The 13,823-nt window shown below is 45.0% G+C and overlaps 2 protein-coding genes across 3 annotated transcripts; one reads left to right on the top strand and one right to left on the bottom strand.

The window, feature by feature from the left end:
• Positions 1-238: 238 nt before the first annotated feature.
• On the bottom strand, positions 239-6,207 carry LOC135552149 (chromatin target of PRMT1 protein-like). Of its 2 annotated transcripts, XM_064983590.1 has the most exons (6): positions 5,877-6,207; positions 5,099-5,182; positions 3,797-3,947; positions 3,152-3,332; positions 1,784-1,930; positions 239-1,609 (listed from the first exon to the last, which is right to left on the bottom strand). In XM_064983590.1, the coding sequence occupies exons 2-6, from the start codon at positions 5,161-5,163 to the stop codon at positions 1,392-1,394; spliced, it is 762 nt and encodes a 253-aa protein (XP_064839662.1). In that variant the 5' UTR covers positions 5,164-5,182; positions 5,877-6,207; the 3' UTR covers positions 239-1,391. The 2 variants fall into 2 exon arrangements, with proteins under 2 accessions (XP_064839662.1, XP_064839663.1); XM_064983591.1 differs by lacking the exons at positions 5,099-5,182; positions 5,877-6,207 and adding an exon at positions 4,840-5,092.
• Positions 6,208-6,249: 42 nt separating this feature from the next.
• Positions 6,250-11,730, top strand: LOC135552150 (SNARE-associated protein Snapin-like). The gene is made up of 4 exons (XM_064983593.1): positions 6,250-6,393; positions 9,796-9,842; positions 10,233-10,351; positions 10,650-11,730. The coding sequence occupies exons 1-4, from the start codon at positions 6,278-6,280 to the stop codon at positions 10,755-10,757; spliced, it is 390 nt and encodes a 129-aa protein (XP_064839665.1). The 5' UTR covers positions 6,250-6,277; the 3' UTR covers positions 10,758-11,730.
• The last annotated feature ends 2,093 nt before the right edge of the window (positions 11,731-13,823 follow it).

Below are 13,823 nucleotides of genomic sequence, written 5' to 3'. Positions count from 1 at the left end.
ATTGGATCTGGCACTGACAATCATACCACGTTCAAAGTTGCTTAGGTCACTCATTTTTCCCCATTCTAACTCAGACGAACAGTAACTTGATCCCTGTCTGCTTTATATAGCATCCATTTTCGGGTAAGGGATGGAGTACCCAAAAAGCTGGCCAGTGAGTGTATGGTGATTTAACCAAGTGCTCGCAGTGTATTAGTCTTGAGAGAACGTGTGATGGAACCAATACCCAAACAACTACTATGTTAAAAGAAGATGAACGTTTATTCTCTATTCTATGACAATAACCAGTTGGAAGGAGAGGGAATTACATAGCATTTGGAGTTTAGTTTCATCCAGATGGACACAATCTGAAAACATTTTCACTCACTTTACGAGTGGTGTACAACAACCTGTTTTTTTTATAGACCATCTCAAATTCTTACAATTGACACGGGGGGGGGGGGGGGGGAGACCACTCGTACACCTTTGCAACTTGGATTGAAATATATAGCATCTCGTGTAGTTGCTTATTTGGTATGACAAGCATCCATAAAATGCTGTTAGGGGAGTTTCAACCAAAGACAGCAACATATTTAAATTCTCCAGGAGCAAAGCTTAAGTTGGTGGCGTTAAATAGAATAAAAACACAATATTTTTCGAGAATTCCCCTTGTAATTTTCATTTGATTTTTCTACTCGAGAGTCAAGTCCTTGTACACTTCTGCTAACACAGTAAAAGGAGCATCCAATACTAAATACAAATCCTAACATAAAAACATGGCAGTAAAAAATAGGTTTACGAAATATAAGAAGTGGATGCTAGTTAGACATGATGGAGCTAAAGCACTTTTAACCATATGGAAATAGACGCAAAGTTCGGTAATAGTCCCAATTCAGCTTCAAAACAGATTCTGCCAAGAGATTCTGGTCCAAAAAGCAGGCATTTCAGGAGCGTTGATGATGTTGGTTCTTTAAGTCTGCTCCGGTCAGTGTCGTCCATTCAAGTTTAAAAGATCTTTGCATTCTTCATGCACACACAGGAAAAATGTTTCAAACTGTGCCGGTGCGAGTCTACTTTGTACTGATACTGATAGAATGGTCAAGTCCACATTCAGGAAAAAGTTCAATTTCGAACAGTTCTCTTCATAGGCCCACAATTTTAGAACAAGTGTGTTTGTATGCATGTGCGTCAGTGAATGTGAGTTGTATATTCAAGCAGAGGTTGTGATCACATCACAAAGTTTTGCCATGTAATGTGAGACAGTGCACAGAGTTTACGTAAGTGCGTTTATCATTACATTTGTTTGGTGTAATAGTACTATACAAGCTTCTCTCTGCGTCTTTCATGTTATCAGCACTGTCTCAGTGTGGGCCTGTTGAAGGAGTCCCTACTCTCGCGGTGGAGGTCCTGGTTCACTCCATGCCCTCTGGGTCAGCCTGGGCCATGTACGCGTCCAGCTCAGCGTCCAGGTTGCCCTTGGTCTTGGACATATAGGCGTCAAGCTGGTTGTCCAGCTGCTCGCGGGTCATTCCTGGGCCACCACCCCTGCCGCGGCCTCCTCTTCCACCCCCGCGACCGCGGCCACCACCCCTGCCAGCGAAGCCACCACGCCCACGCAGACCACCTCGTCCTGGAGGGAAATATGGTGGTCAACACACCCCCCAAAAAATGTTTAAGATGGAATCACAATGCGTTAACAAAATGTTTGCTGTATAAGTGTTCACGTAAACAAGAATCTTGAGGTAGACTGTGATGTGTCAATTTACAGATGAAATGAATCCGAACTCTGAATCCAGTTCCTTACCCCTGGCTCCCACTCCTCTTCCAGCTCCTCTGCCAAAGGCACCTCCACGACCAGCAGCCCCTCTTTGACGCATCCCCCTACGAAGGGCCACACGGCCTGGACCCCCTCTGCCACGCATCTGGCCCATGCCTGGGGAAAGGCGATTCCCTATCAGGACACAACAAAGGAGGAGTTAACTAGTGACTTAGTTTACCACATTTCAGTTTAAGAACAAAGTTGTCAAGTGAACACAAACTTTTTATATGCCCATCATTGACCCACATCTCAGCCACCAACTTAACTAAAGCAGCTTAAGTATTCAAATTCTATGAACGGGTAAAACATGTTACGCATGTAATTTATACTCCAACTTGTTTTACGCCATGACAGACAGGTTAGAGCTGTTTGCCGCGTGCCTTGCCCATGTATTCTCAAGTCACTTCTGTTCTAACTAGGCATGGGGTATTCTGACTGAATAACAATTTGTTCTACAGTGAAAGTGCACTAATATCACTTCAAATGCTATGACCAACATTTTCTTTCTTTTTTAAAACCTGAAATGCCACAGTTATGCATTATATGCAACATATATGTGACCACGGTGCACATCTTGTATCTGCACCATTACATTTTAAACTGGGACGTATTTAAATGAATTTCACTTGAAGTATTACTGTTATTTTTTTGTTGTTGTCTAAATTGAGTACAAAATCCCCAATCCCCTCCACCGGGAGTGTGTAGAAGTGGGTGTGGGGTGACTGTGGATAAGCAGGGGCAGTGCAGCTGTTAGATTTGTCACCACATGCTCAGTAGTACAACAGGTGCCGGACAAACCAGGACAGCAGGGGGTTTATGGATGGTGGAGTCACTATGATTGTAAATAGTAAACCAGGGGGCGAAGCAGGGTAGCCTAGTGGTTAGAGCGTTGGACTAGTAACTGGAAGGTTACCCCCGAGCTGACAAGGTACAAATCTGAATCTGTCATTCTGCCCCTGAACAGTTAACCCACTGTTCCTAGGCCGTCATTGAAAATAAGAATTTGTTCTTAACTGACTTGCCTAGTTAAATAAAGAAAAAAATATATACTATGACAGATCCACCTGGACTATTCCATTCAATTCAGCAGGGTGTATTTGCTCAAGCTAGTTTACAGATGAGATCATGTCACTCCTTAAAATAATAAAGTTTGCCTTTCCCCTGTGCAAAAAAGTACAAGTCATACTGAAAAGCCTGGACATCACTGTGGAAAGTATATTCCAGTCCCAGAGTAGAACATTTCAGAGAAATCATCAAATGTCTCATCAAATGTCTTTCAACAATTTATGAAGCCAACGTTTTCAGTTCTAACATTGTAGCAGTAGGTTTTGCTGTGTGGTACCAAATGCTCACCTCTCAGAGCCATAGCGCCCCTCAGAGCTCCTCTGCCGCGGCCTCGCAGGCCTCCTCTTGTCATCCCCCGCATCCCTCCAACAGCGAATCCCCGGCCGCCAGCACCCCCCCGCATCAAGGCCCCGATGGGCCGGCCCAGCCTGGCCTGGATGTTGCTCTTCCCCAGGCGCTGCTTCAGGCTCTGGGAAGGTTAGGTGGGAGGTTGATACCAAGTGGCAGGGATAGGGAGGTGTTGAACTCTTGTGCTGCATTTGTCAAGTTGTCACTTCAGTGCTTGACCCAAACACTCAGCCATTTATGTGATCTGTATATTAACCTTTGCTCTATGGTGCACTCTAGGTCTGCATCAAGCATTTCCTAATATCTATTGATTAAGTGTAGCCTTTTTCCTGTATCCGATCTCCTTCTTACACATTTGAAGAACATGGCCTGTTTCCGGTGTGCCATTCCCCTCGCAATCTCACCTGTTTACCGTGCTTCAGATATCTCCCCATTTGGCACTCTCAATTAATCTTTCCCCGATTCCTCCTCAAAATGCACTGGAGAAGAAGGCCCGAGAGAAGGGACTTGGGCCATCTCCTCCAATACTGTTGAGAAGGTGAGGAATTGCAGAAAGAGTAATTGAGCTGGATCACCTGGTCTCACCTGCTTGTGGTGCAGAGCAGCCTGCACAGAGGGCCTGTTCTCCATTTGCTGGGCGAGGCGGCGGTTGCGGGCACTGGCCATGTGTTGCTGCTGCATGGTGGCTCGCACACTCACCGCTGTCGGCGCCTTGTTCTTCAGCATGGTAGTGAAGCTTTGGAGGGGAGGGGAGCGGGACAGAGAAGGGGTAAAGGAGGGAGAGAGAGAGAGGATACGGAGGGGGAGGGATGGTTCCAAATCAAGTCATTTCTCATACCATGGACACGGCCACAGGAGCTGTGGCGTGTGTTATGAATGCCCCGCTTGTTGGCACCTCACTCTCTTTGTTTCGCTCTCTCTCATTGTTAAGTATTTGACAACCCAAAATGCTTTCTGGAAGCAATTCAGCACATAAAATAAAAAACAAAAGTGGAAAGATAGAAAAAGCAGAAGAAACACTGGAACAGATGGGACAGATTGGAAGACAAGAATGAGAAAGGCAGAAGAGAAAACAGAGAGAAAGGAAAGTGGATGACAAGAGAGGAGAGTGATTGCCACTTACAGGCCTCCATGCCACCCTGTTTTGATGGCATCAGCCCGCGAAAAAGGCCTGGCAGAGGTTGGAGGCCCAGGACTGGAGGGGTATCTGGCAACCCAGCCACTTACAGCCCGGACCGTGCCTTGTGCTCACACCACACATATGAGAATAGGAGGAAAAGGGGGAGAGAAGAGCAAGGAAAGGGGGGGTGGTCACGTCCGGGCTAGGACTGGGCACCTAGTCTCACAGAAAGACTTCAGAGCACAGAGAACTGAAAATGAAAGTGGTAGCAAAGAAGAGGAAAAGGACACAAAATGGCTAAACAGTAATTTAGTTGAGAGAGAGTTGTGTGTGTAGAGAGAGGGTGGGAGAGGAGCGGGAGGGTGAACCCTCCCCTTTTCGTTGGTTTGGTGTCTCCTCTCCCATATGTACAGTATATTTTGGGACTGCACCAATGTGTGACACACAGAGAGGAGTGCCGGGGCATATCAGGAGTGCGGCCTGTGCCCATTCTCGGCCATCGCCTTACCAAGCATCACTGTTACCCTCTCTCCTTGGGTCTAAGTGTGCGCTGCTCACACAAAAGGCACTCCAAACTTCTAATGTCAGCAAACAGTGAATATGGCATGCATTTTGAGTGAGCAGCGCACACGTCTGCCCCGGGCAGCCTAGCGTCCATGTCTGGTCCCCAACAGTGGCCTTCCGTAGTAGAGCCCACTAGGGCCGTCTGTACCACTTTTTCGACCTTCGCCTCGCTTAGTGCTGTCAGGGTGCGTAGCGCGTCTCACCGCTCATTCAGGGACTGCTTGGTGGTGCTTTTCAGCACAACTTTTTGGGAGGAGGGAGCACTCATTTTGACTTCACTGGAACTCCTTGGAACCAGCAACATATGAGAGGGAAAGAAAGGGGTAGGGAGGGTGGGGTAGGTAAAATTCAGAGGTGCCAGGGGAGGGGAATTGGTTAGAAAAACAATTTCACGAGCCAGGAGAAGGAAATATACCAGTGTTGGTCATTCCATTTGTGCATAACCATTCAAGGTCGTAGGTAACGTTACTAGCTAGTTTCATAATAATCCATTATATTTAGCTGGCAAAATGGTCAGCTTAGTTAGTAGACAACTAGCTTGCGTTTGACTAGTTCTGGTATGCAATTAGCTAGTATCCTTTCATTTACCAACTAACGTTAATGTTGGATAAATCATTTGAAGAAAAGACGCAAAAGGGCCGCGCCACGGGCTCGAAATAAACATATCACGGATTTTCCCGAAAGGCACAATATACACGTCCAGTTCATAAAACAAATGTAGCAAATGAGTAGACTTCACTGCTTCGGAATGCCAACGAGAGACGGGGCAACTACGAAAGCTAGCTAACTACGTTTACTAGCTAATGAACGAAGTAGGCTGTGACTGTGCGAAAAGCAATAGGAGCCTGTAAACTGAAGTTAAGGCTGGCGTCCTATCGAGCCTGCAAATTATTCGCCAACGTAGCTAGTTATGAAATATCTAACTAAAAACAGTCAACATTGTCTCAAACAAGTCCAATAGTCGATTATTGGTAAACTCACTTTGATCGTCGCTTGTTTTGCCGATACTCGTGTATCACTTTGCTAGCAAGCTCCTTAGCTTGAGCGATAGACCAGTTAACGTTAGCAGCGAACGTTAAGCTAGTTACAACCGACAGATCTGGATCCACTACTCACTAGATGTTTTATTTCACCTTGCTCTTACGGATACTACTAAAATACAAACTACACTAGCTAGCTACAGTGATTAAAACAACATATACTTAAAACAAATATATAAACTGAGGCCAGCCTATTCTCCCTCTCTCCTTTCCTTTCCTTTCCTTACAAAATGGTGCTAACGACCTGACGACGGAAAATGGAGAGGCTTTACAGCTACGTCACAAAGCTACTTCCTGGCGTGCTTTACGTTTCTTGTTATCACTTCTGGTTCTGGAAGAGGAATGGCTGCCCTAGCTGTTGTGGAGACTCCCTCAGGCAAAGATGCAATTGCAGAGGGACTGCTTGGCCTCTTGAAACCAGCTGTCCAACAGCTTGATTTTCATGTGCACTCAGTGAGGTGGGTAGCTGGCAAGATTTTTGCTTCAACTTCAATTGTGCTTGCTAGATACTGTTCCCTTCAATCACAGCTCGTTAGCTTGCTAGACACATATGGTGCGTTCAAGACAACTCGGAACAAACGAGGTCAGATTTCCAGGTAGAAAGTCGGAGCTCTGAAAAGTGTCCCGAGTTCCCGACTTGGAATTCCGTGTTGCTTGACCGTTCAAAAGAAATAATCTCAGTTGAAGCTCGGTTTTCTTCCGATAGTCTCAGTCGTTTTGAACGAACTGAAATCGAAGTCGGAGAGTTCCCAGTTGTTTAGAATGCGGCAATAAACTAATTCCATCATCATGACAGTCCCGTGATCCAGCCCCTCCTTCCCTTGTAAATCAAATGAAGTTGTATTTGTGACATGCGCCGAATACAAAAGTTTAGACCTTACAGTGAAATGCTTACCTACAAGCCCTTAACCAACAAAGCAGTTTTAAGAACGTGTTAAAGTATTTACTCAAATCAACTGAAGTTAAAATAATAAAATAATATATTTATTTATTTATGGAGCAACAATAAAATAACGGTAGCGAGGCTAAATTAACTTTTATTTGATATACAAGGGGTACAGAGTGAATGTGCGGGGGCACAGGTTTGTCGAGGTAATATTTACATGTATGTAGAGGTAAAGTGACTATGTATGGATAATAAACGGAGAGTAGCAGCAGCGAAAAGTCCAGATAGCCATTTAATTAGCTGTTCAGGAGTCTTTTGGCTTGGGGTTAGAAGCTGTTAAGAAGCCTTTTGGAACGAGACTTGGCACTCCGGTACTGCTTGTCGTGCAGTAGCAGAGAGAATGGTCTATGACTAGGGTGGCTGGAGTCTTTGACAATCTTTTGGACCTTCCTCTGACACCGCCTGGTATAGAGGTCCTGGATGGCAGGAAGCTTGGCCCCAGTGATGTACTGGGCTGTATGCAGTATGCACTACCCTCTGTAGTGCCTTGCAGTCAGAGGCTGAGCAGTTGCCATACCAGGTGGTGATGCAACAAGTCAGGATGCTCTCTATGGGGCAGCTGTAGAACTTTTTGATGATCTGAGGACCTATGCCAAATCTTTTCAGTGTCCTGAGGGGGAAAAGGAGTTGTTGTGCCCTCTTCACGAGGGGCTTGGTGTGTTTGGACCATGATACTTTGTTGGTGATGTGGACACCAAGGAACTTGAAGCTCTCAACCTGCTCCACTTCAGCCCCGTCGATGAGAATGGGGGCGTGCTCGGTCCTCCTTTTCCTGTAGTCCACAATCATCATCTTTGTCTTGATCACGTTGATGGAGAGGTTGTTATCCTGGGAACACTCTGCCAGGTCTCTGACCATCTTCCTATAGGCTGTCTCATCGTTGTCGATTATCAGGCCTACCACTGTTGTCGTTGGCAAACTTAATGATGGTGTTGGAGTTGTGCTTGGCCATGCAGTAATGTGTGAACAGGGAGTACAGGAGGGGATTGATCACGCACCCCTGAGGGGCAGATGTGTTGTTACCTACCCTTACCACCTGGGGGCGGCCCCTCAGGAAGTCCAGGATCCAGTTGCAGAGGGAGGGGTTTAGTCCCAGGGAGGGAGATTCCCTAAAAACACGCCACTTCGATAGAGAAACATTTTATGTAAATTTGAATGCACAGAGATACCGTGACGAGATCCTGAGGCCCATTGTCGAACCGTTCATTAAGGATCTGTACAGAATTCCTAGAAGCTGAAAACGTCCCAGTTCTTCCATGGCCTGTATAGTCACCAGACATGTCACCCACTGAGCATGTTTGGGATGCTCTGGGTCGATCTGTACGACAGCATTTTCCAGTTCCCGCCAATATCCAACAACTTTGCACAGCCATTGAAGAGGACTGGGACAACATTCCACAGGCCACAATAAACAGCCTGATCAACTCTATGCAAAGCAGATGTGTCACGAGGCAAATGCATGAGGCAAATGGTGGTCACACCAGATACTGACTGGTTTTCTAATCCATGCGCCTACTTTTTCATTTTATTTTTTAAAGATATCTGAAGCATGAATGTGTGTGTGAGTGCATGTGTGCTAAGGTGTGGGGAATCAGAGCAGGTGGTCAGTCCAGTTCAAGTGTTCAGCAGTCTGATGGCTTGTAGATAGAAACTGTCTCTGAGCCTCTTGGTATCAGACCCCGTGTTCCTTACCATCAGGCGGACTGTTTCGGGAGTGAACAGCTCATGTGTGGGGTTCTTGATGGTTCTGTGGGCATTCCTCAGGCACCGTTTTGAGTAGATGACCTAGATGGGTGGGAGCACAGTCCCAGTGATGTACTGGGCCGTCTTCACAACCTGTTAGGGGGCCTTGCGGTCAGGTCCAGTGTGCCTGGCAGTCTGGCTTTAATTTGAGCTGTGACCAGCCTCTTCAAGCACTTCATAATGACTGGGTGATAGTCATTTGGCCATGTCACCTTGTTTTCCTTGGGCACTTGGATGACGGTGGGCTCCTTGAAGCAGGTGGGGACCACAGCCTGGACAAGGACAGGGACAGGTTGAAGATGTCTGAGAATACGCCTGGCCGTCCTTCCTGGATTGAATAGAATGTGTTAAGCTCGTCTGAGATGGACACTCCAGTTGGCATCACACAGCTGGATTTGCCTTTGTAGTCCGTGATAGTCTGTAGTCCTTGTCCCATGTGTTGCGAGTCTGTGCTCTCTAACATAAATTCAAGTTTGAGTCTGTATTGTCTTTTTGCAATCCCTAATAGATTTGTGGAGCTTGTACCTGCTTGCCCTGTACATGTTGCTGGCCACCGAGTCATCGTGGTTCGTTCTGCTGACATTGAATGCTGCAGTACGAGCTCTCAGAATGGTACGGATATCTCCGTCCACCAAGGGTTTTTGTTTGGGGTATGTTCGGATTGTTATTGTGGGTACATCATCAACACATTTCCTATTGAAGCCTGTGACTGACAATGTATATTCCTCAATGTTGATGGATGAGTCCTGGGTGGATGAACATATTCCAATTAGTATCCTCAAAACCGTCCTGCATCTTTGAGTCTGCTTCTTCTGTCCAGTGCCTCACTATTCTCTGTGTTGGTAGCTCGGTTACATACTTTTTCATAGCAGGCTAGGAGAACGTACACAGCAGGTTAAGATAATTAACATAGCAGGTTAGGAAAAGGGTTAAGGTGAGAGAAAATGCTCTCCTAACCTGCTACGAAGAATCAATTGTCTCGAAGTGTCCTGTTTTTATGGAGGGACATTCTGAATGTGTCCTTTCCTCATTCATTTGTTACCTGCTGTAGGCCTAGGCTAGCTATGAATGTCTTCTGCAGTAACCACTCGGTCTGTTGTAGTAGTCATGATTTGTTACTTTACTATATTTCTGTATTTATAATGCTATTGTGTTTGTTTTTTTGTTATAGGGAAAGCCAGGTGGAACTACGAGAACACATAGACAATCTAGCCACAGGTAAAACTATTCACTTTTACATGCTTTATATGCACTCCCGGGGGAACAGGGAAGTGGACGGGTGCCAGGTTAATGCACTTGACCTTGTGAAAGAAAGCCAAGCCCATGAAAACCCCTGTGTGAGACAGGCAGAGGCTGTTGTGATGTGACTAGTATAACCACAGGTTTCGAAGCTTGTGTGTAAAGGCTTGTACAAGCTCCTGTGCTGCCTGGTTCTCATGAGGTCATAAAAAATACATTGCTTTTAATTATATACAGAATCAATCTGACAAATTTGAAGACATGAACAACAGCTGAATACCTTACCAAAATGACTGCTGCCTTATCCATTTTCTTTGAGATTAGCCAATCATCCTGTCGGTCATCCTCATCTCATCCTTTCATTTTTAGAGCTGTGCAGGATAAATGAGCACCAGAAGGTGGTGCTAGACCTGGACCCCTATGTGAAAAAGCTGCTGAATGCAAGACGCAGGGTGGTGCTGGTCAACAACATACTACAGAATGCTCAGGTCAGTGGCTCAAAGCAAGAGCTTGGATGCTTTCTTTCTTTGCCTGTGCAGTGTCTTATACTATTTTGTGGGCCTTCTTTTACTCCTGTCCTTATATCTAACACTCTATTTGTATGTGTGTCACTGTCAAATTCAGTGATGTGGTGTTCATCCCATGTATCTATACCTTAATTCCAATGGGCATGGCAATTCTGCTTTGTTCGGTGCCTTTTGAATTCATGCCGCTCAGGTGGTATTTTATGTCAAGCTACTGACTTTCAATGCTCACTTGAGTTTCACTCTTTCTCCATCTCTCTAGGAACGGTTGCGACGGCTCAATCACAACGTCGCCAAAGAGACAGTGCGTCGGAAGACCGTGCTGGAGACCTCCGGAGCGTTCACGCCTCAGTCGCCCAGTAAACCATGACCAGTAAACCATGCCCCACTCCTCAGCTTGGAAAAAACTGCTTAATAACAACACTGAGCTTGTCTGCCTGTGTCCTGGACTGAATAAAGTTTTCACGAACTCTCCACTAGGGTTGGGCAGTATCCAGATATTCATACCGTTCTTGTACCATACCAGGAAATACGGTATTAGTCAGTGCACACAAGGGGCACTATTATTTTCAAACGTATTCAAATGTTTACGGGGGGTTGGGGTCCCAACAAGTTACTAGTGACAAGTTCTCTTTCAATTCTCACAGATTAAAGCAATACTCAGTTTACCTGCTTAAACGCCAACCTCACATCTCTGCTTTGTGCTATTGTAGCAACGTGTACGTGTCTTGTGTAGTCACAAACTACTATTTTACAATAAGCCAAAGGCAATTAGAATCAGGGGTGCTTTGCTTCAAAAACGTACACAACTTGATCAAATGTTAAGATTGCGCAAGCTAAAATTGGAATCGGAAATAATAATCTTATGCAAAGAAATGTGTTTACACTGCTGGAGTGCTTTGGGCCTACTGGTTTTTACAACCCTCTCTCTTTCCAGAATATGTGTATGGATGCCTCTGCATTCCATTCAAAGCTATGGCCACAGGGTGAAGGGTGAAGTATTTTTGTCACCGTGGACTAAGTAACTAGACCCGGCAGGAAAAAACAAATGTAGTGCAGGAAAATAAAGATGCAAGGAATGTACGGAAACAGAGCCGTCACTGTTTCACGCTTCGAGCAGCAACTGATATGCAACCCTGCCTAATATGGTTTGTCAAAACTTTTTTTCTCAGTGTCGAATCTAATTTTATTGGTCGCGTACACATATTTTGCAGATGGTATCGCAGGTGCAGCAAAATGCTTATGTTTCTAGCTCCAACAGTGCAGTATTACCTAACCATACAAAATATGTTAATGACAACTTCTGTACTTTAGTTGCTATTGAATAAAACAGAGAAGCATCACCCTTTTTTTGGTCTGTATTATGAATTGCACATATACTACAGTTTATACACTTTAACAGAGTATAAGAAAACTGTCTTAGTACTACTGTCATTACATGGTTGTATGATGTGTGTGTAGACAATCAGAGCAAATCTGTACAATTATTTGGGTTCTATGGGAGTGGTCTGACTCCACAATGAAATGTGTTATTGTAGTCATATTTACTTTAAAGTTTTAATTGGTTCAAGATGACAGATCAGTATCAAAGTGAAAGATGAATGGTGGGGAGCCAGTATCCTTCTTCTCAACTGTTTTCAAGCATTTTGACAGTAAAACTTAAAGGACACCTTAAAAAATGCGATTTAATTCAAATTCTGCTCTGTAATTCTAATCACAAATCTCAACCAACTCTGTCTTTCTCACAAACAAACCTTGTGTGGTGTATAAAACTCATGTTTATGTGGGTATACTGATCTTAAATAATTGTGTTGTCATGCCATGAGAGACAGCGTTTTAGGATACTCCGATCAATTTATTAGGTACACCACCTTGTTCCCGAAAATGGATTGCTCCTACAGACAGCGAGTAACATGGCCGTGGCTTGCTGTATAAAGCAGCCATGAAGCATTCAGTTACTGTTTGAATGAAAGTTAGAATGGGTAAAACGAGTGACCCACTGTAAACGACTTTGAATATGGTATGATCATCGGTGCCAGGTGCACCGGATTCAGTCTCTCAGAAACGGCTGCCCTCCTGGGCTTTTCACGCATTACTGTGTTTATGTTTTACTTAAAAAGGTGGAACAAAGTCCAGTCCTGTGGGCGAAAACAGGTTGTTTATGAGAGAGGTCGAATAACAATGGCAAGAATTGTGCAAGCTAACAGGCGGGCCACAAACAGACAAATAACGTCGCTGTACAACAGTGTTGTGCAGAACGGCATCTCGGAATGCATAACTCATTGAATCTTGTCATAGATGGGCTATTGCAGCAGACGACCACACCAGGTTCCACTCCTATCAGCTAAAAACAAGAAGAAGCCGATCCAGTGGGCACGCGATCACCAACACTAGACAATTGAGGAGGGGAAAAACATTGCCTGGAACTTGACAGTGAGTTCAGTTTACTTAAGTGGCCTGGCCAGTCCCCAGACATTTACCCAATATAGCTTCTTTAGGATGAGCTGGAACTATTATCCCTGTGAAACGTTTCCAACACATTGTAGAATTCCCCCAAAGAATTCAGGCTGTTCTGGAGGCAAAGGGGGGGGGGGGGGGGGGGTCCGGCTCAGTATTAGATGGGTGTACCTAATAAACTGTCCGGTGAGTGTATATTGACCATCAGTGACATCACTGATTGTGATCATTTAGGACCAAAAAGACAATAAACTGTTCAACCCTGTTGTTAGAACAATGGGCTATGTTTTTTATTATTTATTATTGCTCTAGCCTGCTCCCATATCTTTTTGTGCTTTCTTGTCAGTTCCTATGGTCATTGTTAGCCAACAAATATGAGATCGAGCTAGAATTGCTCCACCTCTCTTTTTAAAAAGTCCTTCGCCTGAATACCTTTATCAGCATTGCCCTCTTGCATAATTGGATCAGTGATAAAAATGCAAGGTATGTCTGCCTCCAATGTCAATACTGAATGTTTTGTAATGAGAGAAGGGGGGTTGAAGGTGACCCCGTTGGGTTTGAGCTAGAGTCGGAGGGAATGTGAGAGAGGGATATGAGAGAGGGGCAGAGGTCAAGAGGGGAAGGCTTGTGGAAGAGGAATTGATCAAAATGGTTTGGGTGAGGCCCGAGTTTTAGTTTTATGGTGGCGTCATCTTAGGTTGGGGTAGTTAGAGAGAAAGGGAAAGGCTGAGACAAAGTGAAGATGTACACTGACTGTACAGCCCGTGGTATGTGTTGCAGATCAGGCCTGACTTTCTTGAATATCCCTGGATTTCCCTGAACATGGATTGGGAGAGAATTTGTGCAGACCGGTATGTATGGCACTTTCAATGGAGAGTTAGATAGAGTTTCACGACAGTTCTTTGTGCCTATAACTCTATTGTATCTTAGAGAAAAGCTGAAGGGGGCTCGATCCTCAATCTGCGGTGCAGAAGCAATC

The sequence above is a fragment of the Oncorhynchus masou genome, chromosome 13 (assembly GCF_036934945.1).
Source record: "Oncorhynchus masou masou isolate Uvic2021 chromosome 13, UVic_Omas_1.1, whole genome shotgun sequence".
Classification (NCBI taxonomy): domain Eukaryota; kingdom Metazoa; phylum Chordata; class Actinopteri; order Salmoniformes; family Salmonidae; genus Oncorhynchus; species Oncorhynchus masou.
The sequence above is the reverse complement of the archived record's forward strand: the minus strand, read 5'-3'. Positions and strand labels throughout refer to the sequence as shown.